The 25,000-nt window shown below is 42.5% G+C and overlaps 2 protein-coding genes and 13 non-coding genes across 15 annotated transcripts; 8 read left to right on the top strand and 7 right to left on the bottom strand.

Moving 5' to 3' along the window:
- Window positions 1-206: 206 nt before the first annotated feature.
- Window positions 207-278, top strand: Trnap-ugg (transfer RNA proline (anticodon UGG)). The gene has a single exon. It is a non-coding gene; the product is annotated as a tRNA-Pro (tRNA).
- Window positions 279-1,534: 1,256 nt separating this feature from the next.
- Window positions 1,535-1,608, bottom strand: Trnan-guu (transfer RNA asparagine (anticodon GUU)). The gene has a single exon. It is a non-coding gene; the product is annotated as a tRNA-Asn (tRNA).
- A 1,195-nt stretch (window positions 1,609-2,803) lies between these two features.
- On the bottom strand, window positions 2,804-4,165 carry LOC138056110 (uncharacterized). Its single transcript, XM_068901945.1, has one exon. The coding sequence runs from the start codon at window positions 4,163-4,165 to the stop codon at window positions 2,804-2,806; it is 1,362 nt and encodes a 453-aa protein (XP_068758046.1).
- Window positions 4,166-4,837: 672 nt separating this feature from the next.
- On the bottom strand, window positions 4,838-5,419 carry LOC138056109 (uncharacterized). The gene has a single exon (XM_068901944.1). It carries the CDS (start codon window positions 5,417-5,419, stop codon window positions 4,838-4,840), a length of 582 nt encoding a protein of 193 aa, XP_068758045.1.
- Window positions 5,420-8,223: 2,804 nt separating this feature from the next.
- Trnav-cac (transfer RNA valine (anticodon CAC)) lies at window positions 8,224-8,296 on the top strand. The gene has a single exon. It is a non-coding gene; the product is annotated as a tRNA-Val (tRNA).
- A 363-nt stretch (window positions 8,297-8,659) lies between these two features.
- Trnap-ugg (transfer RNA proline (anticodon UGG)) lies at window positions 8,660-8,731 on the top strand. Its single transcript has one exon. It is a non-coding gene; the product is annotated as a tRNA-Pro (tRNA).
- Window positions 8,732-9,987: 1,256 nt separating this feature from the next.
- On the bottom strand, window positions 9,988-10,061 carry Trnan-guu (transfer RNA asparagine (anticodon GUU)). Its single transcript has one exon. It is a non-coding gene; the product is annotated as a tRNA-Asn (tRNA).
- A 605-nt stretch (window positions 10,062-10,666) lies between these two features.
- Trnav-cac (transfer RNA valine (anticodon CAC)) lies at window positions 10,667-10,739 on the top strand. The gene has a single exon. It is a non-coding gene; the product is annotated as a tRNA-Val (tRNA).
- Window positions 10,740-11,102: 363 nt separating this feature from the next.
- Window positions 11,103-11,174, top strand: Trnap-ugg (transfer RNA proline (anticodon UGG)). The gene has a single exon. It is a non-coding gene; the product is annotated as a tRNA-Pro (tRNA).
- A 1,256-nt stretch (window positions 11,175-12,430) lies between these two features.
- Window positions 12,431-12,504, bottom strand: Trnan-guu (transfer RNA asparagine (anticodon GUU)). The gene has a single exon. It is a non-coding gene; the product is annotated as a tRNA-Asn (tRNA).
- A 605-nt stretch (window positions 12,505-13,109) lies between these two features.
- On the top strand, window positions 13,110-13,182 carry Trnav-cac (transfer RNA valine (anticodon CAC)). Its single transcript has one exon. It is a non-coding gene; the product is annotated as a tRNA-Val (tRNA).
- Window positions 13,183-13,545: 363 nt separating this feature from the next.
- Window positions 13,546-13,617, top strand: Trnap-ugg (transfer RNA proline (anticodon UGG)). Its single transcript has one exon. It is a non-coding gene; the product is annotated as a tRNA-Pro (tRNA).
- A 1,248-nt stretch (window positions 13,618-14,865) lies between these two features.
- Trnan-guu (transfer RNA asparagine (anticodon GUU)) lies at window positions 14,866-14,939 on the bottom strand. The gene has a single exon. It is a non-coding gene; the product is annotated as a tRNA-Asn (tRNA).
- Window positions 14,940-15,519: 580 nt separating this feature from the next.
- Window positions 15,520-15,592, top strand: Trnav-cac (transfer RNA valine (anticodon CAC)). The gene has a single exon. It is a non-coding gene; the product is annotated as a tRNA-Val (tRNA).
- Window positions 15,593-21,031: 5,439 nt separating this feature from the next.
- Trnan-guu (transfer RNA asparagine (anticodon GUU)) lies at window positions 21,032-21,105 on the bottom strand. The gene has a single exon. It is a non-coding gene; the product is annotated as a tRNA-Asn (tRNA).
- Between the last annotated feature and the right edge of the window lie 3,895 nt (window positions 21,106-25,000).

Here is a 25,000-nt window from a genome sequence, read left to right as displayed (position 1 = left end):
GTACACGTGTTATACGCAGCTTTATATACCCCCGATATGGCTACCCATGGTGCACCCAGCCTGGAACCCAGGCCCTGTTGTATCTCGTGCCGTCGAAATATTTATTTCTGGCTCCTTCGCAGGCTCATACGCCAGAAATAACATTTTGCAACTCCCGCTCTAGTAATTTGCAACACAGAGGGCGTGACGGTAGCTTTCTCTGCAACGGCCTGTTGGTCTAGTGGCATGATTCTCGCTTTGGGTGCGAGAGGTCCCGGGTTCGACTCCCGGACAGGCCCTTATATACCCAACAATGTTCATAGATCAACAACTTCCGGTCATTATCACGCCCCAACATACGGGACACTCTTCTTTTGCCATTGGAGGTAAACGTATCAAATTTATTCATCAATTGGAAAGCTTGGCCAATTCGTCTCACCCTTGCGCATGATTAGTACATTAAAGCCACAAACGTGTCACACCTATCGTATAAACTCTTGTTCTTAGGCCATCGTAGCTTGATTAAGAAAATAACACAAACAGCGCTGATAAACATTGTATTCCAACGCATTTTTATAAAACTTGACGTTTCGTATGTATATGTGTATGTCTGTTGACTAGCATACGAAACGTCAAGTTTTATAAAAATGCGTTGGAATACAATGTTTATCACCGCTGTTTGTGTCACACCTAACCTCCCGTTGTTGTTCATGATCCAATTAAGAAACTTGAAGTAAGCATAGCATGGTCACTTTCTGGTCGAGTTGTCTTCTAAACCGTAGAGCTGGATGACATGAAACTCTCGTACTCATAAGATCAAGCGTTCACAAGTGGTCTTGTGACATTTCCATAGCTGGTCGATGGTGTCACTCTCGTGCCTACTCCTTAGCTTTCTTCCAACTTGATGCTCTCTTCAATAATATATCTGATCACAGAAGACGAGGTGTCGAGGCAAAGACAGAGGATGGAAATGAGAAGCTCAAGGGCATCGCGGTGGCTAACATTTAAGTGCAAATCGCATAATTATCACTTACCCAGCATGGTTTCGGGAAACGAGGAATATATAGCGCCCACTTCGTATGCGCGAGGTACCGGGATCGAAACCGAAATCTCCACAGACAGGCTGTTGTATTGTTACGAAGTTTAATCATGTCTTGTCTGCGAGTCTTTTCTTGGAATGAAGAGCAGTTTATCCGCTGTAAACTTCTAAACAAGGTCTGTATTCGTTCAACGATGGGAACTCCTGTTCACCTGGAGAGTGTAAAATCACTGGGACATTCATGGCAAGTGAGAGAAATGGAGCCCCATGGCGGGATGAGCTCCACCTGTTGATTTTTCAGGAAACGTGGATTCCTACATTTTTGTAAAGCTGTTAGTGTTGCCCGGAAACGCCCCTAATCCACTCTACAGATCAATAAAAATCGCTTTCAAGGCAAAGACCTCACACATAGACTCGCTTTGACGAAGGTGACGAAGTGATCTTCCGATTGGCCCCTTAGTCATGGCCAACCTTGACTCGTTTGCCTACAACTGGCCTATGCCAATCAAAACTAAGCGTCCCTGGGTGGGCTTGAACCACCAACCTTTCGGTTAACAGCCGAACGCGCTAACCGATTGCGCCACAGAGACAGGTCTGACCGTTTGGTCGACGACAAGATTGGACAAACGTCCACTCAATCTTGACCACGACTCTGCGATGAGCTTTCTAAATTCTTGCGGCCATTTTCAATTTGTCATTTTAAGACATGAAAGTAGCAGTGTTGACAAAAAGAACAACCAGTCCAGAACCTGTTGTTAACGATTCTTTGATTTCCTTCTACTCATGCCTCACTTGCTTCGTTATTTCCAACAGTTGTCGACAAAACAATCAGCCCACAATGTCTTTGAAGAAATTTTTAACGTTCCTTTGACTTTGATCCACTAATGGTAACCGTTGAGAGCATTTATTCCGTGCAACTTAGTTACACTCCAGTATCTTAATCTTCCATTTTGTGACTGCTCTATTCCGCAGTATCTTCGAGTTTCACACACACCAAAGACAAAGAATTTTTAAAAGCAAGCCTGATTTTAAATACGCTCTTCGCAAGGCCTGAATTTCCTCATTCTTAAAAGAAAAGCCTTACATCAGAAGAGTGTTCACTTGTGAAGTTTGGATTAATTGAGAGCACAGTGACCCTTTTTGTACTGCTAGTCGCAACAATCGCCTAGGTTCCAAATATTCCACAGTTTATTCACTCATCTTGTTTACAGGAAAGTATTCGAAATCTATCAACAGAATGATTAGACTTGTAGTTAACAAATGCCGGGATTAATAGACATTAACAAAGAACGATATTTACATACCCATTGGTGTCTCTCAAATCTGCGACTAGTAGTGTCGGCTTCAACGATCTTATTAATCTATTACATAAAGCATTGTTACGTATGCCTCATAAAACGTCATGCATTAATTTTGTGTTAGAACGAAACACTCCCCCGGGAATGAAAAAGTTACAACTAGAGTCAAAGTTCAAAAGATACTGAAAGGAAACAATCAGGTTTTGTTTTTATCTTCTGCTTCCTCCTTTGGTATAAGAACAACCAATTTATTCACTGCTCGCTCGACGGTAACAAAGCCTCTTCCATGATATTCGCTGACGGCTTCCCCCGGTTTGGGATTTTTGTACTGTACTTGTACTCTCCTGACTCTTCCGTCTTCTCCAGGAAATGTCTTGAGGACGACACCAAGTTTCCATTGTCCTCTGATTTGGTTAGTATCTTGGATGAGCACTACGTCACCTTCCCTAAGATTGCGTTGAGCCGTGTGCCACTTTGGATGAATTAGTTAGCTTGGAAAGTAGTCCCTTGTCCATTTCTTCCAGAAGTAGTTCACAACATTCTGGACAAATTTGAATCGCTGACGAGGATTGGAAGGCTCTCTGAAAGGCCCGCTTGGCACTCGTGAAGTTGCTCTGCCTAGTAGTAAGTCATTGGGACGTAAATAAGTGCCATCATCTGGAGACGTAGGGTGTCTTCCGATAGGTCTTTCATTTACAAGGTTTGCTACCTCGAAGCAAACGGTTTGGAGTTCTGAGAATGCCATGACATGATCACTTATAGCTGCTGTTATCGCTCGCTTCACCGATTTCACTAACGCTTCTGACACTCCGTTTTGCCATGGTGCATCAGCTGGGGCAGAATCCCACTTGAATCCTTCCATCACGCCAAATTGTTTTAGTTGCTCTTGATTCCAACCTTGTACCACATTTTTTAATTCTTCATTTGCGGCAACCAGCTGAGGTCCATTGTCGGAATATAGTTTCGAAGGATACCCTCGAATAGATGCAAATCTTCGCAGGACCATAAGGAATTTCTCAGTGCTATAATCCGCGGCTAGATCTACATGTACTGCGCGGGTGCCTAAACAGTTGAAGATCACTCCATATGTTTTCCCAGTCGTTCTTTTCTTCACCTCGTCTCGAATTTTGAATGGTCCAAATAGATCAATAGCAGTACAAGTCCAGGCGGGAGACGGCTTTAATCTGTCCACTGGTAATTTTCCCATAATTTGCTCAGTCAGTCTTTTGTCTAGTTTCTTGCATATTACGCAGTTGTATCTGATAGACTTGACCATCTTCAGTAATTTGACAATCCAGAATCTTGTGCGAATTTTACTGGCTGTCGAGAGAACACCAAGGTGGCCTCTTTTATGGATATGTTCACTATATAGACGTGAAAATCGATGATCATAAGGAAGAAGGATAACTTCATTTTTGTTGTGACTCATCTCAATCCACCTTTCTCCCCGTCCTCCAACCACGTATATTCCATCTGTATTCTTTCTGGGGCACAGGCGTTTGTATCGTCCTTTTTCAACGTCTTTATACATGCTTTTTTGCACTTCCATAATCCAGAATTTTTCTGCCTTTGCTATATCACTTGGCGTTAGTGACTGTCCGGCGTGTTTGAAGGAAGATTTCGGTTTTCTTTGGTACATTGTCAAAATTCTGGCTGTCACTCTGATTAGTTTTCCAAAATCTGAATATCTGTCGATGTTGATTCTTGACGCCAATGTGTCCTTGTCATCTTTTCTGAAAGGTTTGGTTATAGTGGATGCTATTTTGATTAATTCAGGAAGTTGCTCCTTTGTCAGTGTTTTGTGTATTGGCCATTCGGATTCGGGGGAACTCAAGGAAGCTGGGTCCATTTTGCCAGGCGCTGTCCAAGTTTATTTCATTAGGTTTCTTACCACGAGTTAACCAATCTGCTATGTTATATTTACTTTCCATCCAAAACCATTCTTTGGGGTTTGTATTCTGTTGTATCTCTCCTACGCGGGTTGCGGCGAAGGTATTAAATCCGTACGATTCTTTCTGTATCATGCTATGCACTATTTGGGAGTCCACGATGTGGTAGCACTTTACAAACTTGTATCTACATTGTGTGAGTAGAAATGCTTTTAGTCTTGAGTTTAACAAAGCTCCACACAGTTCAATTCTATCAATGGACATCTTTTTTATCGGTGCGAGTCGATTTTTTGATAGTATAAGTCTGCAGCTATATCGTCCATTATTGAGTTTCCATCTTACATATGCACAGGCACCAAAGGCGTTGCTGGATCCATCACTGAAGATGATTAACGTCGGTTGTTCACTTGTTGCACCCTTTGGTTTCACGCATCTCTTGAATGTGATGCTGTTCATTTCCTGCATATCCTGGCAAAATTGTTTCCAGTATTGTTTGTACCTTTCAGGAATTGCATCATCCCAACCTAGTTTATTTTCGATTCCCCATAGTTCCCTCATCAAAATCTTTGCTCTGACTGTAAATGGTCCTGTTAAACCAAGAGGATCATAAATGCTATTCACTTGTGATAGAATTATTCTTTTCCTTCGTCAAGTAAGGCTTCTATATCCTTAGCGAGTTTTGTCGCTTTTTCTTTGGTGGGAACACTCTCTATTATGTCATCCATATACGTGTTTTCTTTGATGACCTGAGTCGCTTCGGGATATCTATCCGCTCCCATTTCTGCTGTTTTTCTCAATGCAACAGTAGCGATCGTCCCCGATGGTTTGTCTCCAAATGACACTCTTTGTATTACATATGTGTCTGGTGGTCTTCCAGTGTCCATATCTCTCCATAGAAATCTATGTGTATGTTGCTCAATAGTTTTGATCTTGACTGTATGATACATTTTCTTGATATCACCTATCATTGCAATGTTGTTTTCTCTGAACCTTATGAGTACTCCCAAGAGATCATTAAGTAGGTGTGGTCCTTTAGCCCAGTAGTCATTGAGCATGTGTCCCATGTAACGTGCGCTGCTATTAAACACGATTCTTACTGGAGTTGATTTGGAATCTGGCTTCAAAACTTCATGATGAGAAATGTAGTGAATTGGTCCTTTGTAGTTTTTGAGTTCTGTTTGCGAGAGTTTTCGTGCGACTTCTCGTTCGATCATATCTTCAATTTGGTTCTGATAAACGTTAGCGTGTTCTTTATTTTTTCTAATCTTTTTTCAGTTGATATGAGCATTCCCATAGCAGCCCTTTTATTATCAGGCAATTCGGCGGGATCCCGAATCCATGGATATTCTGTAATCCATCTCTTTTCTTCTTTATTGTACTCCAGCTTGCTTTCGATCAGATGTAATTCTTTTTCTTCCTTTATGGTGAAGTTTTGGGCCCCTAAAGAACATTTCCCACACTTACATCCACCGCAGCGGGGTGAACATCTGATCCCAAGGTTCTCTATGTTATAGAAATCTTCAACTCGGACAATTGCTGTGTTGACATTTACGTGATCGAGCATATGGTTTCGTGTCGTTTCCTTGATAAAGGGGTGTGTTCCACCAATGCATCTTCCAAAGCGATTTTTTAGTAGAAGAAGGTGTCCTGAAGTTTGTTCACTCTGTGGATGATACGCTGCGTATTCGTAACCAATTAAGACATCAATTGATATATAAGGTCTTGATATATCATCTTTAGAAATATCTTTAAATAGTTGAATGATTCCGTTCACGTTTACGCTCTGTATACGTCAAATTGAACTTCTTGACCTTGTTTGTCTATTAGTGAAAGTTTGTATCTAGTGGATGTGATTTTCTCATTGTCTCCTCCTTCTTTGATTATGGAAAGTTCAACTTTCGTTCCTTTCAGTCGCTCGGCTTTTGCTTTGTCATTTGTAATGAAACAGAGTGAAGCTCCGCTATCCCATAGAACATTGACCCAACCGCGCTTTGTGGGAATTCGCTGTATCTGCAATAGACAAGAGTCTGCGATGTTGTTGTCACATACACTTGCGGATCCGGAGATTCCTTGTAAAGCGGTTTCAATTTTTTCATCTTTATGAAGTGTCTGGTGATGCCATTTGGTGCATCCGTTCACGCCGCAAGGTCTCTTCTTCCTACATTCAAGCAGTCTGTGTCTCAAGCAGTCTCTTCGTAAACACGACCAGCAGGCTCCCTTTTCCTTCAATGTTTTCATTTTATCTTCATTTGGTTTTGATAGGTAGAATTTACAGTCGCTCGTCCAATGATCTGATTCCCTGTGAAATAAACATTTACTATTTTGGGGGCGGTTGCTGTCTTCTCGTCTTTCTACTGAATCTTTATTTGTTTTTGCATAATGTGCTGAGCCTTTTATTGTTGAGGTAGTAGTAAGTCGTAGCTCTGTTTTATCATATTCAATTGCTCTTTTCTGGCTGAGGAGAAAGTTAAGAAGGCTTGGAAATTTGTCGGTTTTGTTTACCACGCTATTGTCTGCGCTAACCAATTTAGCCCATTCCCTTTTTATATTAGCAGGTAGTTTTCTTTCAATTATGCTAACTGAACTTGTGGTTGTGATTTCTCTTTCCAATCCAAGTCTTGTCAGATCTTTATATCCATCTTCTACAGCATCAACCAATTCTATGAATCTTTTGTTCTCCCCCTCTTTAACGTTTCTTATGTCTTGAATTGTATTAATGATTGCGTCCGTTAATTTAGCTGGATCTCAATATTTTTCGTCGAGTCGTTTCCACATCTCTTTTATATCATCATCTACGCCTTTCACTGTTTCCGCTGGTTCTCTTTCCAAGCACGAGCGTAGAATGTAGCACGCGCTGTTTTTATCCAATGTTGGCATCACTTGTTTTTGAAAATCCTGCTTAAATTGTGGATATTCTCTGATTGTTCCATTAAAAGATGGCATTTTAGCCTTTTCAATGCGAAGTGCACAATTTAGTATGGTGTTATTTCTTTTTTCTGTCCTGTCGGTGAAAGTTAGAATTGTTTCAATTGTCTCATTGTAACATGTTTGAATTCTTCGAATCCATTCGATCTCATTTTCAGCTGTGGCCTCGTTTAATATCTCAAGTAATTTATTGTGCGCGCTCTTACAGTCTGCTAGCGCAAGCTCGATTTCCTTTTCAGTTTTACGCAACGCTATCCCTGCGTTTTCATCATCCGCTCTCGTTTCAATCACATTTTTAACATGTTCGACAAGTGCCTCAAAGATTGCTTCCGCGGATTTCTTCTTTATAATGGTCTGTTGAACTATCCTTTGAAACTCTTCTTCTCGAAGTTTCATCATATGCTGGCGGTTCAATTCTTCCTTTTCCTTTTGTTCAATCAATTGTTTTTCATTTTCATACTTTGCGTATACCGCCGATGCTCCATTATATTCTTCTTGTAGTTCATCGATCCATTTTTCATTTGTCGCAATCTCCTCCTCGGATAGGTACATTAAATAAATGTCATGCTTACCTTCCACTGTAGACCAGGCCTCGGTAAGCTCTTTAAACTTTGTTCTCAGGATCTCAGTACCTTTATTTTCAGCTATCGCCTTGAAGAATTCGTTCTTTTTTCTCGTGAATCTTGTCTTCGCGCTTCTACGTATCTTCAGGGCGTCTTCCGCCATTATACCGGCTGGATTTCGAATGTACTGCTAGTCGCAACAATCGCCAAGGTTCCAAATATTCCACAGTTTATTCACTCATCTTGTTTACAGGAAAGTATTCGAAATCTATCAACAGATTAGACTTGTAGTTAACAAATGCCGGGATTAATAGACATTAACAAAGAACGATATTTACATACCCATTGGTGTCTCTCAAATCTGCGACTAGTAGTGTCGGCTTCAACGATCTTATTAATCTATTACATAAGGCATTGTTACGTATGCCTCATAAAATGTCAGGCAGTAATTTCGTGTTAGAACGAAACACTTTTTAATTTCATACTCCTTAACAATGCGCAAATCTTTTACCTTTCATGAAGTCGAGCTTGTTTTCGTAGTGTAGTGGTTATCACGTCCGCCTCACACGCGGAAGGTCGCAGGTTCAAGTCCTGCCGAAAACAAAATGCATTTTTAAGGAACCTATACCTGAAGCCAAACGACCATAACTCGAGGTTTCTTATTTGAAGTCTGCTACACCTTCTTTATTCCAGCCCAACTACCTGCAGTCCCGCATTCTCCAAAGTCCATTGATCATCTGTTTTCAAATCGAAGACAGAAACCCTTCCACTGGTCGTAATGTGGTGTGCTATGTCTGAATTGTCTAATTTGTTAATGACCACGTGACTGAAGTAGCTGTGTTGAGGCAATTCGCGTTTAACGGGTACCGATGGTCAGACCCAGATGGACAGAAGGAAAGTGCATTTTGCAACTCCCGCTCTAGTAATTTGCAACACGGAGGGCGTGACGGCAGCTTTCTCTGCAACGGCCTGTTGGTCTAGTGGCATGATTCTCGCTTTGGGTGCGAGAGGTCCCGGGTTCGACTCCCGGACAGGCCCTTATATACCCAACAATGTTCATAGATCAACAACTTCCGGTCATTATCACGCCCCAACATACGGGACACTCTTCTTTTGCCATTGGAGGTAAACGTATCGAATTTATTCATCAATTGGAAAGCTTGGCCAATTCGTCTCACCCTTGCGCATGATTAGTACATTAAAGCCGCAAACGTGTCACACCTATCGTATAAACTCTTGTTCTTAGGCCATCGTAGCTTGATTAAGAAAATAACACAAACAGCGCTGATAGACATTGTATTCCGACGCATTTTTATAAAACTTGACGTTTCGTATGTGTATGTGTATGTCTGTTGACTAGCATACGAAACGTCAAGTTTTATAAAAATGCGTTGGAATACAATGTTTATCACCGCTGTTTGTGTCACACCTAACCTCCCGTTGTTGTTCATGATCCAATTAAGAAACTTGAAGCAAGCATAGGATGGTCACTTTCTTGTCGAGTTGTCTTCCAAACCGTAGAGCTGGATGACATGAAACTCTCGTACTCATAAGATCAAACGTTCACAAGTGGTCTTGTGACATTTCCATAGCTGGTCGATGGTGTCACTCTCGTGCCTACTCCTTAGCTTTCTTCCAACTTGATGCTCTCTTCAATAATATATCTGATCACAGAAGACGAGGTGTCGAGGCAAAGACAGAGGATGGAAATGAGAAGCTCAAGGGCATCGCGGTGGCTAACATTTAAGTGCAAATCGCATAATTATCACTTACCCAGCATGGTTTCGGGAAACCAGGAATATATAGCGCCCACTTCGTATGCGGGAGGTTTCGGGATCGAAACCGAAATCTCCACAGACAGGCTGTTGTATTGTTACCAAGTTTAATCACGTCTTGTCTGCGAGTCTTTTCTTGGAATGAAGAGCAGTTTATCCGCTGTAAACTTCTAAACAAGGTCTATATTCGTTCAACGATGGGAACTCCTGTTCACCTGGAGAGTGTAAAATCACTGGGACATTCATGGCAAGTGAGAGAAATGGAGCCCCATGGCGGGATGAGCTCCACCTGTTGATTTTTCAGGAAACGTGGATTCCTCCATTTTTGTAAAGCTGTTAGTGTTGCCCGAAAACGCCCCTAATCCACTCTACAGATCAATAAAAATCGCTTTCAAGGCAAAGACCTCACACATAGACTCGCTTTGACGAAGGTGACGAAGTGATCTTCCGATTGGCCCCTTTGTCATGGCCAACCTTGACTCCATTCCCTACAACTGGTCTATGCCAATCAAAACTAAGCGTCCCTGGGTGGGCTTGAACCACCATCCTTTCGGTTAACAGCCGAACGCGCTAACCGATTGCGCCACAGAGACAGGTCTGACCGTTTGGTCGAGGACAAGATTGGACAAACGTCCACTCAATCTTGACCACGACTCTGCGATTAGCTTTGTAAATTCTTGCGGCCATTTTCAATTTGTCCTTTTCAGACATGAAAGTAGCAGTGTTGACAAAAAGAACAACCAGTCCAGAACCTGTTGTTAACGATTCTTTGATTTCCTTCTACTCATGCCTCACTTGCTTCGTTATTTCCAACAGTTGTCGTCAAAACAATCAGCCCACAATGTCTTTGAAGAAATTTTTAACGTTCCTTTGACTTTGATCCACTAATGGTAACCGTTAAGAGCATTTATTCCGTGCAACTTAGTTACACTCCAGTATCTTAATGTTCCATTTGGTGACTGCTCTATTCCGCAGTATCTTCGAGTTTCACACACACCAAAGACAAAGAATTTTTAAAAGCAAGCCTGATTTTAAATACGCTCTTCGCAAGGCCTGAATTTCTTCATTCTTAAAAGAAAAGCCTTACATCAGAAGAGTGCCCTTGTGAAGTTTGGATTAATTGAGAGCACAGTGATCCTTTTTAATTTCATACTCCTTAACAATGCGCAAATCTTTTACCATCCATACAGTCGAGCTTGTTTTCGTAGTGTAGTGGTTATCACGTCCGCCTCACACGCGGAAGGTCGCAGGTTCAAGTCCTGCCGAAAACAAAATGCATTTTTAAGGAACCTATACCTGAAGCTAAACGACCATAACTCGAGGTTTCTTATTTGAAGTCTGCTACACCTTGTTTATTCCAGCCAAACTTCCTGCAGTCCCGCATTCTCCAAAGTCCATTGATCATCTGTTTTCAAATCGAAGAAAGAAACCCTTCCACTGGTCGTAATGTGGTGTGCTATGTCTGAATTGTCTCATTTGTTAATGACCACGTGACTGAAGTAGCTGTGTTGAGGCAATTCGCGTTTAACGGGTACCGATGGTCAGACCCAGACGGACAGAAGGAAAGTGCATTTTGCAACTCCCGCTCTAGTAATTTGCAACACAGAGGGCGTGACGGCAGCTTTCTCTGCAACGGCCTGTTGGTCTAGTGGCATGATTCTCGCTTTGGGTGCGAGAGGTCCCGGGTTCGACTCCCGGACAGGCCCTTATATACCCAACAATGTTCATAGATCAACAACTTCCGGTCATTATCACGCCCCAACATACGGGACACTCTTCTCTTGCCATTGGAGGTAAACGTATCGAATTTATTCATCAATTGGAAAGCTTGGCCAATTCGTCTCACCCTTGCGCATGATTAGTACATTAAAGCCACAAACGTGTCACACCTATCGTATAAACTCTTGTTCTTAGGCCATCGTAGCTTGATTAAGAAAATAACACAAACAGCGCTGATAGACATTGTATTCCGACGCATTTTTATAAAACTTGACGTTTCGTATGTGTATGTGTATGTCTGTTGACTAGCATACGAAACGTCAAGTTTTATAAAAATGCGTTGGAATACAATGTTTATCACCGCTGTTTGTGTCACACCTAACCTCCCGTTGTTGTTCATGATCCAATTAAGAAACTTGAAGCAAGCATAGGATGGTCACTTTCTTGTCGAGTTGTCTTCCAAACCGTAGAGCTGGATGACATGAAACTCTCGTACTCATAAGATCAAACGTTCACAAGTGGTCTTGTGACATTTCCATAGCTGGTCGATGGTGTCACTCTCGTGCCTACTCCTTAGCTTTCTTCCAACTTGATGCTCTCTTCAATAATACATCTGATCACAGAAGACGAAGTGTCCAGGCAAAAACAGAGGATGGAAATGAGAAGCTCAAGGGCATCGCGGTGGCTAACATTTAAGTGCAAATCGCATAATTATCACTTACCCAGCATGGTTTCGGGAAACCAGGAATATATAGCGCCCACTTCGTATGCGGGAGGTACCGGGATCGAAACCGAAATCTCCACAGACAGGCTGTTGTATTGTTACCAAGTTTAATCACGTCTTGTCTGCGAGTCTTTTCTTGGAATGAAGAGCAGTTTATCCGCTGTAAACTTCTAAACAAGGTCTATATTCGTTCAACGATGGGAACTCCTGTTCACCTGGAGAGTGTAAAATCACTGGGACATTCATGGCAAGTGAGAGAAATGGAGCCCCATGGCGGGATGAGCTCCACCTGTTGATTTTTCAGGAAACGTGGATTCCTCCATTTTTGTAAAGCTGTTAGTGTTGCCCGAAAACGCCCCTAATCCACTCTACAGATCAATAAAAATCGCTTTCAAGGCAAAGACCTCACACATAGACTCGCTTTGACGAAGGTGACGAAGTGATCTTCCGATTGGCCCCTTGTTCATGGCCAACCTTGACTCGTTTGCCTACAACTGGCCTATGCCAATCAAAACTAAGCGTCCCTGGGTGGGCTTGAACCACCATCCTTTCGGTTAACAGCCGAACGCGCTAACCGATTGCGCCACAGAGACAGGTCTGACCGTTTGGTCGAGGACAAGATTGGACAAACGTCCACTCAATCTTGACCACGACTCTGCGATTAGCTTTGTAAATTCTTGCGGCCATTTTCAATTTGTCCTTTTCAGACATGAAAGTAGCAGTGTTGACAAAAAGAACAACCAGTCCAGAACCTGTTGTTAACGATTCTTTGATTTCCTTCTACTCATGCCTCACTTGCTTCGTTATTTCCAACAGTTGTCGTCAAAACAATCAGCCCACAATGTCTTTGAAGAAATTTTTAACGTTCCTTTGACTTTGATCCACTAATGGTAACCGTTGAGAGCATTTATTCCGTGCAACTTAGTTACACTCCAGTATCTTAATGTTCCATTTGGTGACTGCTCTATTCCGCAGTATCTTGGAGTTTCACACACACCAAAGACAAAGAATTTTTAAAAGCAAGCCTGATTTTAAATACGCTCTTCGCAAGGCCTGAATTTCCTCATTCTTAAAAGAAAAGCCTTACATCAGAAGAGTGCACTTGTGAAGTTTGGATTAATTGAGAGCACAGTGATCCTTTTTAATTTCATACTCCTTAACAATGCGCAAATCTCTTACCTTTCGTAAAGCCGAGCTTGTTTTCGTAGTGTAGTGGTTATCACGTCCGCCTCACACGCGGAAGGTCTTAGGTTCAAGTCCTGCCGAAAACAAAATGCATTTTTAAGGAACCTATACCTGAAGCCAAACGACCATAACTCGAGGTTTCTTATTTGAAGTCTGCTACACCTTGTTTATTTCAGCCCAACTACCTGCAGTCCCGCATTCTCCAAAGTCCATTGATCATCTGTTTTCAAATCGAAGAAAGAAACCCTTCCACTGGTCGTAATGTGGTGTGCTATGTCTGAATTGTCTCATTTGTTAATGACCACGTGACTGAAGTAGCTGTGTTGAGGCAATTCGCGTTTAACGGGTACCGATGGTCAGACCCAGACGGACAGAAGGAAAGTGCATTTTGCAACTCCCGCTCTAGTAATTTGCAACACAGAGGGCGTGACGGCAGCTTTCTCTGCAACGGCCTGTTGGTCTAGTGGCATGATTCTCGCTTTGGGTGCGAGAGGTCCCGGGTTCGACTCCCGGACAGGCCCTTATATACCCAACAATGTTCATAGATCAACAACTTCCGGTCATTATCACGCCCCAACATACGGGACACTCTTCTTTTGCCATTGGAGGTAAACGTATCGAATTTATTCATCAATTGGAAAGCTTGGCCAATTCGTCTCACCCTTGCGCATGATTAGTACATTAAAGCCGCAAACGTGTCACACCTATCGTATAAACTCTGGTTCTTAGGCCATCGTAGCTTGATTAAGAAAATAACACAAACAGCGCTGATAAACATTGTATTTGGACGCATTTTTATAAAACTTGACGTTTCGGATGTGTATGTGTATGTGTGTTGACTAGCATACGAAACGTCAAGTTTTATAAAAATGCGTTGGAATACAATATTTATCACCGCTGTTTGTGTCACACCTAACCTCCCGTTATTGTTCATGATCCAATTAAGAAACTTGAAGTAAGCATAGCATGGTCACTTTCTGGTCGAGTTGTCTTCCAAACCGTAGAGCTGGATGACATGAAACTCTCGTACTCATAAGATCAAACGTTCACAAGTGGTCTTGTGACATTTCCATAGCTGGTCGATGGTGTCACTCTCGTGCCTACTCCTTAGCTTTCTTCCAACTTGATGCTCTCTTCAATAATATATCTGATCACAGAAGACGAGGCAAAGACAGAGGATGGAAATGAGAAGCTCAAGGGCATCGCGGTGGCTAACATTTAAGTGCAAATCGCATAATTATCACTTACCCAGCATGGTTTCGGGAAACGAGGAATATATAGCGCCCACTTCGTATGCGGGAGGTACCGGGATCGAAACCGAAATCTCCACAGACAGGCTGTTGTATTGTTACCAAGTTTAATCACGTCTTGTCTGCGAGTCTTTTCTTGGAATGAAGAGCAGTTTATCCGCTGTAAACTTCTAAACAAGGTCTATATTCGTTCAACGATGGGAACTCCTGTTCACCTGGAGAGTGTAAAATCACTGGGACATTCATGGCAAGTGAGAGAAATGGAGCCCCATGGCGGGATGAGCTCCACCTGTTGATTTTTCAGGAAACGTGGATTCCTCCATTTTTGTAAAGCTGTTAGTGTTGCGCGAAAACGCCCCTAATCCACTCTACAGATCAATAAAAATCGCTTTCAAGGCAAAGACCTCACACATAGACTCGCTTTGACGAAGGTGACGAAGTGATCTTCCGATTGGCCCCTTGTTCATGGCCAACCTTGACTCGTTTGCCTACAACTGGCCTATGCCAATCAAAACTAAGCGTCCCTGGGTGGGCTTGAACCACCAACCTTTCGGTTAACAGCCGAACGCGCTAACCGATTGCGCCACGGAGACAGGTCTGACCATTTGGTCGACGACAAGATTGGACAAACGTCCACTCAATCTTGACCACGACTCTGCGATGAGCTTTCTAAATTCTTGCGGCCATTTTCAATTTGTCATTTTAAGACATGAAAGTAGCAGTGTTGACAAAAAGAACAACCAGTCCAGAACCTGTTGTTAACGATTCTTTGATTTCCTTCTACTCATGCCTCACTTGCTTCGTTATTTCCAACAGTTGTCGACAAAACAATCAGCCCACAATGTCTTTGAAGAAATTTTTAACGTTCCTTTGACTTTGATCCACTAATGGTAACCGTTGAGAGCATTTATTCCGTGCAACTTAGTTACACTCTAGTATCTTAATCTTCCATTTTGTGACTGCTCTATTCCGCAGTATCTTCGAGTTTCACACACACCAAAGACAAAGAATTTTTAAAAGCAAGCCTGATTTTAAATACGCTCTTCGCAAGGCCTGAATTTCCTCAGAAGAGTGCACTTGTGAAGTTTGGATTAATTGAGAGCACAGTGATCCTTTTTAATTTCATACTCCTTAACAATGCTCAAATCTTTTACCTTTCATAAAGTCGAGCTTGTTTTCGTAGTGTAGTGGTTATCACGTCCGCCTCACACGCGGAAGGTCGCGGGTTCAAGTCCTGCCGAAAACAAAATGCATTTTTAAGGAACCGATACCTGAAGCCAAACGAACATTAGTCGAGGTTTCTTATTTGAAGTCTGCTACACCTTGTTTATTCCAGCCCAACTACCTGCAGTCCCGCATTCTCCAAAGTCCATTGATCATCTGTTTTCAAATCGAAGAAAGAAACCCTTCTACTGGTCGTAATGTGGTGTGCTATGTCTGAATTGTATCATTTGTCAATGACCACGTGACTGAAGTAGCTGTGTTGAGGCAATTCGCGTTTAACGGGTACCGATGGTCAGACCCAGACGGACAGAAGGAAAGTGCATATTTAGACTCCACTACACAACATCAACAGACAAAATGTAAAGGCAAATAAGTTTATTTTGGGACGGCTTGGCGAGTACCAACCTTAAAAGTACGTATAATACAGCAGTAGGTAAATAACTAGTGTACAACACTCGTAAATAAACTAGCTTTCACCAAGAGAACTTGAAAGAACTGCCACATCTGGCCGATATTGACCTGAATCGCCCATTTAAGCACGCAGGCTTAGTGTCAGTTAGACTGCCAGTAAAGCTGCCGGTTAGGCTGCCAGTTAGGCTGGGGAAACTAAATAAAACTCTGATCAACGAATAACTGGGACAGAGAACACTGAAGGATTGCAGAGGCTGAGCGCCGGGAAAAAAATGAAAATCGTTTACTAACGTACCCAACAAGGCATGTAGGGCAATTGCCAGTTAGGCTACCAGAAAAGGCTAGGGTACGAAAACAAGGGTAAACAAATGCCTAACACCCCTTACAAGAAGTCTGTCGCATTTTAAGCAATCAAACTACGTAAAGCTAGACATATCTCGCCACTTAAAGAGCGGTCACAGGACAGCTGAACTAATCATACATAGAAAACAAGCATGTAAAATATCAAGTGATTAAATTCATATACATCTAACGTAAATATATTAAGTAAAGGAACATCTAGACAACTATGAAAAACCAAACAAGTACATAAGATAAGAAAACTAGCAGAGCTGAGCTACCGCTTACAACTAAAACAAATGCGGTAAGACGGAGGGCCTGGCAAGAACCAACCCGAACACTATATAACACAAACAATTTACAATATACGTGACAAATCCTAGAAAAGCAACCAAGGATAAAGCTATCTCCGCACGTACAAGCCGTTTGCTAGTGCCAGTAGGGCTGGCGAGCCACAACACTTTAATACGCAAAACATATAGGCTACTTCTCCGAATAAGCAATCAGTCTTGGTACCAGTTAGGCTGGGGAACAACAGCTCCGTCATTACATTTAACTATAAGATAAACAGGCCATATTGGCCGACTTCCCCAGATAAGCTCTACATTATAAGCTTTGTGCCAGATAGGCTGTCAGTTAGGCAGGGGAACATCAATTCCGACATAACATTAAACCGTGATAATATAAACAGGGCATCTTGGCCTACATCCCCATGTAAGCTCACATTATAAGCTTTGTGCCAGATAGGCTGCCAGTTAGGCTGGGGAACATCAATTCCGACATAACATTAAACCATGATAATATAAACAGGGCGTCTTGGCCTACATCCACATATAAGCTCACATTATAAGCTTTGTGCAAGTTAGGCTGCCAGTTAGGCTGGGGAACATCAATTCCGACGTTACATAAAACCGTGATAATATAAACAGGCCATCCTGGCCTACATCCCCATATAAGCTCACATTATAAGCTTTGTGCCAGTTAGGCTGCCAGTTAGGCTGGGGAACATCAATTCCGACGTTACATTAAACCGTGATAATATAAACAGGCCATCTTGGCCTACATCCCCATATAAGCTCACATTATAAGCTTTGTGCCAGTTAGGCTGGGGAACATCAATCCCGACGTTACATTAAACCGTGATAATATAAACAGGCCATCTCTGCCTACATCGCCATATAAGCTCTCAAGCTTTGTGCCAGTCAGGCTGCCAGTTAGGCTGGGGATCTTCAACTCCGACGTACAATATAAGTAAAATACAATATAAACCTAAAGTACAAAAAAAAATAGTAGAGCTGAGCAACCGCTAACAAAGCAAATGCGGTTTGAACGGAGGCCAGAAAAAACCTGCCAGAAAAAACCCCTGTGGGGAAAAATGTGCAGGAAATCTGGGTAGGAACCAAGGCTCAAGCTCAAAGCCCTTCCTACGGGACTTTACAATGTAATCGAGAATAGCCTGCTCCTAAGGAGGACATAAGACAAAAGCAAAAAACAAAAATTAAAGAAAAAACCAAGGAGAGGTTGGTTTCGAAGCCTAGATGACGTACACGTGTTATACGCAGCTTTATATACCCCCGATATGGCTACCCATGGTGCACCCAGCCTGGAACCCAGGCCCTGTTGTATCTCGTGCCGTCGAAATATTTATTTCTGGCTCCTTCGCAGGCTCATACGCCAGAAATAACATATTTAGACTCCACTACACAACATCAACAGACAAAATGTAAAGGCAAATAAGTTTATTTTGGGACGGCTTGGCGAGTACCAACCTTAAAAGTACGTAGAGAGACAAAGTATTGGGCGAAATAACGAATGGAAACTCCTAGAGCCCGAGAGACTTGGAAACTGAAAGCCTTTGATCAAGGTCATCATCCACATAGGTGTCTCTGGCTTGAACGGACTTCCAGCGGCCGTGGCTCTGAAACACAAAATTGAAAATACCTAAAATTCCCTGTGCCAAAATCCCAGGCGAACGCAAGGAATTACCAGTGATCGGGGAAAATTTCGATGCGACGGTACCCGGACTTGAGAACAAATTTGAATAAATAAAAACCCTTGTCAAAAACTTGAGTAGCCACAGACAGGTCCTCGCAGTTGAATTTCTGTTTGAAGATAAAAGTGTTAACGTGCCTAAGATCCAGGATAAGCCTTTGTTTGCCGGAGCGTTGGATCGAAACAGAAAGCGGGTTAATAATATCTGGAGCACAAAACATTTCTTCGATGAGGTTGAGACTAACAAGCTCATTAAGAGCTATGGTAACAAAAGAATTGTTACTACGTGCGGAAGCATTGTTGACTTTGTAAAAGGGCGTGGGTAGCTGGAAGAACGGAATTTTGTAACCTTGGCTAATAACATTCAAAATGAACTGAGAAGCTGGCAAAGTACGCCGAAAATCGATAAACTTGAAAAATCTGCCCCGAACTGAAGGTTGAACAAAAATATCAACAGTACTCTAAGAGTCCTAAACCGCGGCTAAAACTAGGGGGGTGACATCAGAAAAAACTGATGTGACATCGAGACACTGCTGATCTGAATTACGGCGTTCCGCCACAAAAAACATATCACTACAAAGAAAATTGGAAAAGATTGCACCTGATTGTTGTCCTTGGTCGGCTAGTCATTTAGGAGGATGTGAAGTTTGCTTGGCCATCGTCGGGCAACAGGAGCGCCAATGACCTGGCTTTCCACAGGCAAAACAGGAGCCGGTATTGGGTCGACGAGAAGGGAAACCAGGAACGTTCAACATAAGAGGTTGATGTTGAAACTGCGAACTTGAGGTCGACGGCTGGGTTCCAACGGACGAGGATCGTTCACGAGATCCGACTTTACTTTCTCTAGCTGACAAATCTCCGCAGCAGACTAGGCGGTACCAATATTTTCCGCTAGCTTACCGTTAAAGCTAAACTGGTCTTTATTGGCCTTCTTCTTGAACTTATGTGGTTTGTCGTACTTGAGTTGCTTGATTGCTTTCATCTGCTGCTCGGCCGAATCTTCGCTGGAGCGCTTGATTTAACCAACGCTTTGTGCTAACAAGTCTTAGAACGACTCCATTAACTGCTTGTTATAGTCGCGAATGAGATCGGACACTTCGTCTTTGCTGACGGACATAACGCAGAAGACAAACGACAGGAACGTAAAAGAAAAAACCAAGGAGAGGTTGGTTTCGAAGCCTAGATGACGTACACGTGTTATACGCAGCTTTATATACCCCCGATATGGCTACCCATGGTGCACCCAGCCTGGAACCCAGGCCCTGTTGTATCTCGTGCCGTCGAAATATTTATTTCTGGCTCCTTCGCAGGCTCATACGCCAGAAATAACATTTTGCAACTCCCGCTCTAGTAATTTGCAACACAGAGGGCGTGACGGCAGCTTTCTCTGCAACGGCCTGTTGGTCTAGTGGCATGATTCTCGCTTTGGGTGCGAGAGGTCCCGGGTTCGACTCTCGGAAAGGCCCTTATATACCCAACAATGTTCATAGATCAACAACTTCCGGTCATTATCACGCCCCAACATACGGGACAATCTTCTTTTGCCATTGGAGGTAAACGTATCAAATTTATTCATCAATTGCAAAGCTTGGCCAATTCGTCTCACCCTTGCGCATGATTAGTACATTAAAGCCACAAACGTGTCACACCTATCGTATAAACTCTTGTTCTTAGGCCATCGTAGCTTGATTAAGAAAATAACACAAACAGCGCTGATAAACATTGTATTCCAACGCATTTTCATAAAACTTGACGTTTCGTATGTGTATGTGTATGTGTGTTGACTAGCATACGAAACGTCAAGTTTTATAAAAATGCGTTGGAATACAATGTTTATCACCGCTGTTTGTGTCACACCTAACCTCCCGTTGTTGTTCATGATCCAATTAAGAAACTTGAAGTAAGCATAGCATGGTCACTTTCTGGTCGAGTTGTCTTCTAAACCGTAGAGCTGGATGACATGAAACTCTCGTACTCATAAGATCAAACGTTCACAAGTGGTCTTGTGACATTTCCATAGCTGGTCGATGGTGTCACTCTCGTGCCTACTCCTTAGCTTTCTTCCAACTTGATGCTCTCTTCAATAATATATCTGATCACAGAAGACGAGGTGTCGAGGCAAAGACAGAGGATGGAAATGAGAAGCTCAAGGGCATCGCGGTGGCTAACATTTAAGTGCAAATCGCATAATTATCACTTACCCAGCATGGTTTCGGGAAACGAGGAATATATAGCACCCACTTCGTATGCGCGAGGTACCGGGATCGAAACCGAAATCTCCACAGACAGGCTGTTGTATTGTTACGAAGTTTAATCATGTCTTGTCTGCGAGTCTTTTCTTGGAATGAAGAGCAGTTTATCCGCTGTAAACTTCTAAACAAGGTCTGTATTCGTTCAACGATGGGAACTCCTGTTCACCTGGAGAGTGTAAAATCACTGGGACATTCATGGCAAGTGAGAGAAATGGAGCCCCATGGCGGGATGAGCTCCTGTTGATTTTTCAGGAAACGTGGATTCCTCCATTTTTGTAAAGCTGTTAGTGTTGCGCGAAAACGCCCCTAATCCACTCTACAGATCAATAAAAATCGCTTTCAAGGCAAAGACCTCACACATAGACTCGCTTTGACGAAGGTGACGAAGTGATCTTCCGATTGGCCCCTTGTTCATGGCCAACCTTGACTCGTTTGCCTACAACTGGCCTATGCCAATCAAAACTAAGCGTCCCTGGGTGGGCTTGAACCACCAACCTTTCGGTTAACAGCCGAACGCGCTAACCGATTGCGCCACAGAGACAGGTCTGACCGTTTGGTCGAGGACAAGATTGGACAAACGTCCACTCAATCTTGACCACGACTCTGCGATGAGCTTTCTAAATTCTTGCGGCCATTTTCAATTTGTCATTTTAAGACATGAAAGTAGCAGTGTTGACAAAAAGAACAACCAGTCCAGAACCTGTTGTTAACGATTCTTTGATTTCCTTCTACTCATGCCTCACTTGCTTCGTTATTTCCAACAGTTGTCGACAAAACAATCAGCCCACAATGTCTTTGAAGAAATTTTTAACGTTCCTTTGACTTTGATCCACTAATGGTAACCGTTGAGAGCATTTATTCCGTGCAACTTAGTTACACTCCAGTATCTTAATCTTCCATTTTGTGACTGCTCTATTCCGCAGTATCTTCGAGTTTCACACACACCAAAGACAAAGAATTTTTAAAAGCAAGCCTGATTTTAAATACGCTCTTCGCAAGGCCTGAATTTCCTCATTCTTAAAAGAAAAGCCTTACATCAGAAGAGTGTTCACTTGTGAAGTTTGGATTAATTGAGAGCACAGTGACCCTTTTTGTACTGCTAGTCGCAACAATCGCCTAGGTTCCAAATATTCCACAGTTTATTCACTCATCTTGTTTACAGGAAAGTATTCGAAATCTATCAACAGAATGATTAGACTTGTAGTTAACAAATGCCGGGATTAATAGACATTAACAAAGAACGATATTTACATACCCATTGGTGTCTCTCAAATCTGCGACTAGTAGTGTCGGCTTCAACGATCTTATTAATCTATTACATAAAGCATTGTTACGTATGCCTCATAAAACGTCATGCATTAATTTTGTGTTAGAACGAAACACTCCCCGGGCATGAAAAAGTTACAACTAGAGTCAAAGTTCAAAAGATACTGAAAGGAAACAATCAGGTTTTGTTTTTATCTTCTGCTTCCTCCTTTGGTATAAGAACAACCAATTTATTCACTGCTCGCTCGACGGTAACAAAGCCTCTTCCATGATATTCGCTGACGGCTTCCCCCGGTTTGGGATTTTGTACTGTACTTGTACTCTCCTGACTCTTCCGTCTTCTCCAGGAAATGTCTTGAGGACGACACCAAGTTTCCATTGTCCTCTGATTTGGTTATCTTGGATGAGCACTACGTCACCTTCCCTAAGATTGCGTTGAGCCGTGTGCCACTTTGGATGAATTAGTTAGCTTGGAAAGTAGTCCCTTGTCCATTTCTTCCAGAAGTAGTTCACAACATTCTGGACAAATTCGAATCGCTGACGAGGATTGGAAGGCTCTCTGAAAGGCCCGCTTGGCACTCGTGAAGTTGCTCTGCCTAGTAGTAAGTCATTGGGACGTAAATAAGTGCCATCATCTGGAGACGTAGGGTGTCTTCCGATAGGTCTTTCATTTACAAGGTTTGCTACCTCGAAGCAAACGGTTTGGAGTTCTGAGAATGCCATGACATGATCACTTATAGCTGCTGTTATCGCTCGATTCACCGATTTCACTAACGCTTCTGACACTCCGTTTTGCCATGGTGCATCAGCTGGGGCAAAATCCCACTTGAATTCGTCCATCACGCCAAATTATTTTTGCTCTTGATTCCAACCTTGTACCACATTTTTTAATTCTTCATTTGCGGCAACCAGCTGAGGTCCATTGTCGGAATATAGTTTCGAAGGATACCCTCGACTAGATGCAAATCTTCGCAGGACCATAAGGAATTTCTCAGTGCTATAATCTGCGGCTAGATCTACATGTACGGCGCTGGTGCCTAAACATTTGAAGATCACTCCATATGTTTTCCCAGTCGTTCTTTTCTTCACCTCGTCTCGAATTTTGAATAGTCCAAATAGATCAATAGCATTACAAGTCCAGGCGGAGCCGCTTTTAATCTGTCCTCTGGTAATTTTCCCATAATTTCGCTCACTCATTCTTTGTTCTAGTTTCTATCATATTTTACGCAGTTGTATCTGATAGACGTGACTCATCTTCAGTAGTTTGACAATCGCAGAATGTTGTGCGAATTTTACTGCTGTCGAGAGAACACCAAGGTGGCCTCTTTTATGGATATGTTCACTCTATAGACTTGAAAATCGATGATCATAAGGAAGAAGGATAACTTCATTTTTGTTGTGACTCATCTCCAATCCACCTTTCTTCCTCCCCCCGCCTCCAAGCACGTATATATCCATCTGTATTCTTTCTGGTGCACAGGCGTTTGAATCGTCCTTTTCAACGTCTTTATACATGCTTTTTTGCGCTTTCATAATCCAGAATTTTTTCTGCCTATTGCTAATCACTTGGCGTTAGTGACTGTCCCGGCGTGTTTGAAGGAAGATTCTCGGTTTTCTTTGGTACATTGTCAAAATTCCTGGCTGTTCACTCTGATTAGTTTTCCAAAATCTGAATATCTGTCGCTGTTTGATTCGTGACGCCAATGTGTCCTTGTCATCTTTTTCTGAAAGGTTTTTTTTTTTTTGTTATAGTGGATGCTATTTGATTAATTCAGGAAGTGTGCCCTTTGTCATTGTTTTGTGTTATGGCCATTCGGATTCGGGGGAACTCAAGAAGCTGGGTCCATTTTGCCAGCGCTGTCCAAGTTTATTTCATTAGTTTCTTACCACGAGTTAACCAATCTGCTATGTTATATTTACGAATCCATCCAAAACCAGTCTTTGGGGGTTGTATTCTGTTGGTATCTCTCCTACGCGGGTTGCGGCGAAGGTATTCAAATCCGTACGATTCTTTCTGTATCATGCTATGCCACTATTGGGAGTCCACGATGTGGTACACTTACAAAACTTGTAGCTACTTGTGGGAGGGTAGAAATGCTTTTAGTCTTGAGTTTAACAAAGCTCCACACAGTGCATTCTATCAATGGACACTTTTTAATCGTGCGAGTCGATTTTTTGATAGTATAAGTCTGCAGCTATATCGTCCATTATTGAGTTTTCCAGCTTACATATGGCACAGGCACCAAAGAATGCTGCTGGATCCATCACTGAAGATGATTAACGTCGGTTGTTCACATTGTTGCACCCTTTGGGTTTCATTCACGCATCTCTTGAATTGTAGGCTGTTCCTTTCCCCTGCATATCCGGCAAATTGTTTCGCAGTATTGTTTTGTACCTTTTCATGAAAATGGCATCATCCCAACCTAGTTTATTTTCGATTCCCAGAGGTTGCCCGCAGCCAAAATCTTTGCTCTGACTGTACATGGTCCTGTTAAACCAAGAGGATCATAAATGCCTATTCACGTGTGATTCGAATTATTCGTTTTCCTTCGTCAAGTAAGGCTTCTAGATCCTTAGCGGAGTTTTGTCGCTTTTTCTTTGGTGGGAACACTCTCTATTATGTCATCTACGTGTTTTCTTTGATTACCCGGAGTCGCGTCGGGATATCTATCCGCTCCCATTTCTGCTGTTTTTCTCAATGCAACAGTAGCGATCGTCCCCGATGTTTTGTCTGCCAAATGACACTCTTTGTATTACTATGTGTCTGGTGGTCTTCCAGTGTCCATAGCTCTCCATAGAAATCGATGGTGTAGGTTGCTCAATAGTTTTGATCTTGACTGTCATGATACATTTTCTTGATATCACCTATTCATTGTGCAATGTTGTTTTCTCTGAACCTTAGGTAGTACTGTGACTCCCCACAGAGATCATTAAGTAGGTGTGTCCTTTAGCCCAGTAGTCAATTGAGCATGGTGTCCCCCATGTCCGTGCGCTGCTATTAAAACAACTTCTTACGGGATTTGATTGGATCTGGCGTCACAACTTCCTGATGAAAATGTAGTGACTTGGTCCTTTGGGTATTTTGATTTCTGTTTGCGAGAGTTTTCGTGCGACTTCTCGTTCGACTCATATCTTCAATTTTTTCTGATAAACGTAAGCCTGTTCTTTAT

The sequence above is a fragment of the Montipora capricornis genome, chromosome 7 (genome assembly GCF_036669925.1).
Source record: "Montipora capricornis isolate CH-2021 chromosome 7, ASM3666992v2, whole genome shotgun sequence".
Classification (NCBI taxonomy): domain Eukaryota; kingdom Metazoa; phylum Cnidaria; class Anthozoa; order Scleractinia; family Acroporidae; genus Montipora; species Montipora capricornis.
This window is presented reverse-complemented; position numbering and strand designations above follow the sequence as displayed.

Excerpts from the sequence above, each read along its gene's own strand:
- LOC138056110 (XM_068901945.1), bottom strand. The coding sequence starts at position 4,165 with ATGGACCCAGCTTCCTTGAGTTCCCCCGAATCCGAATGGCCAATACAC.
- LOC138056109 (XM_068901944.1), bottom strand. The coding sequence starts at position 5,419 with ATGATCGAACGAGAAGTCGCACGAAAACTCTCGCAAACAGAACTCAAA.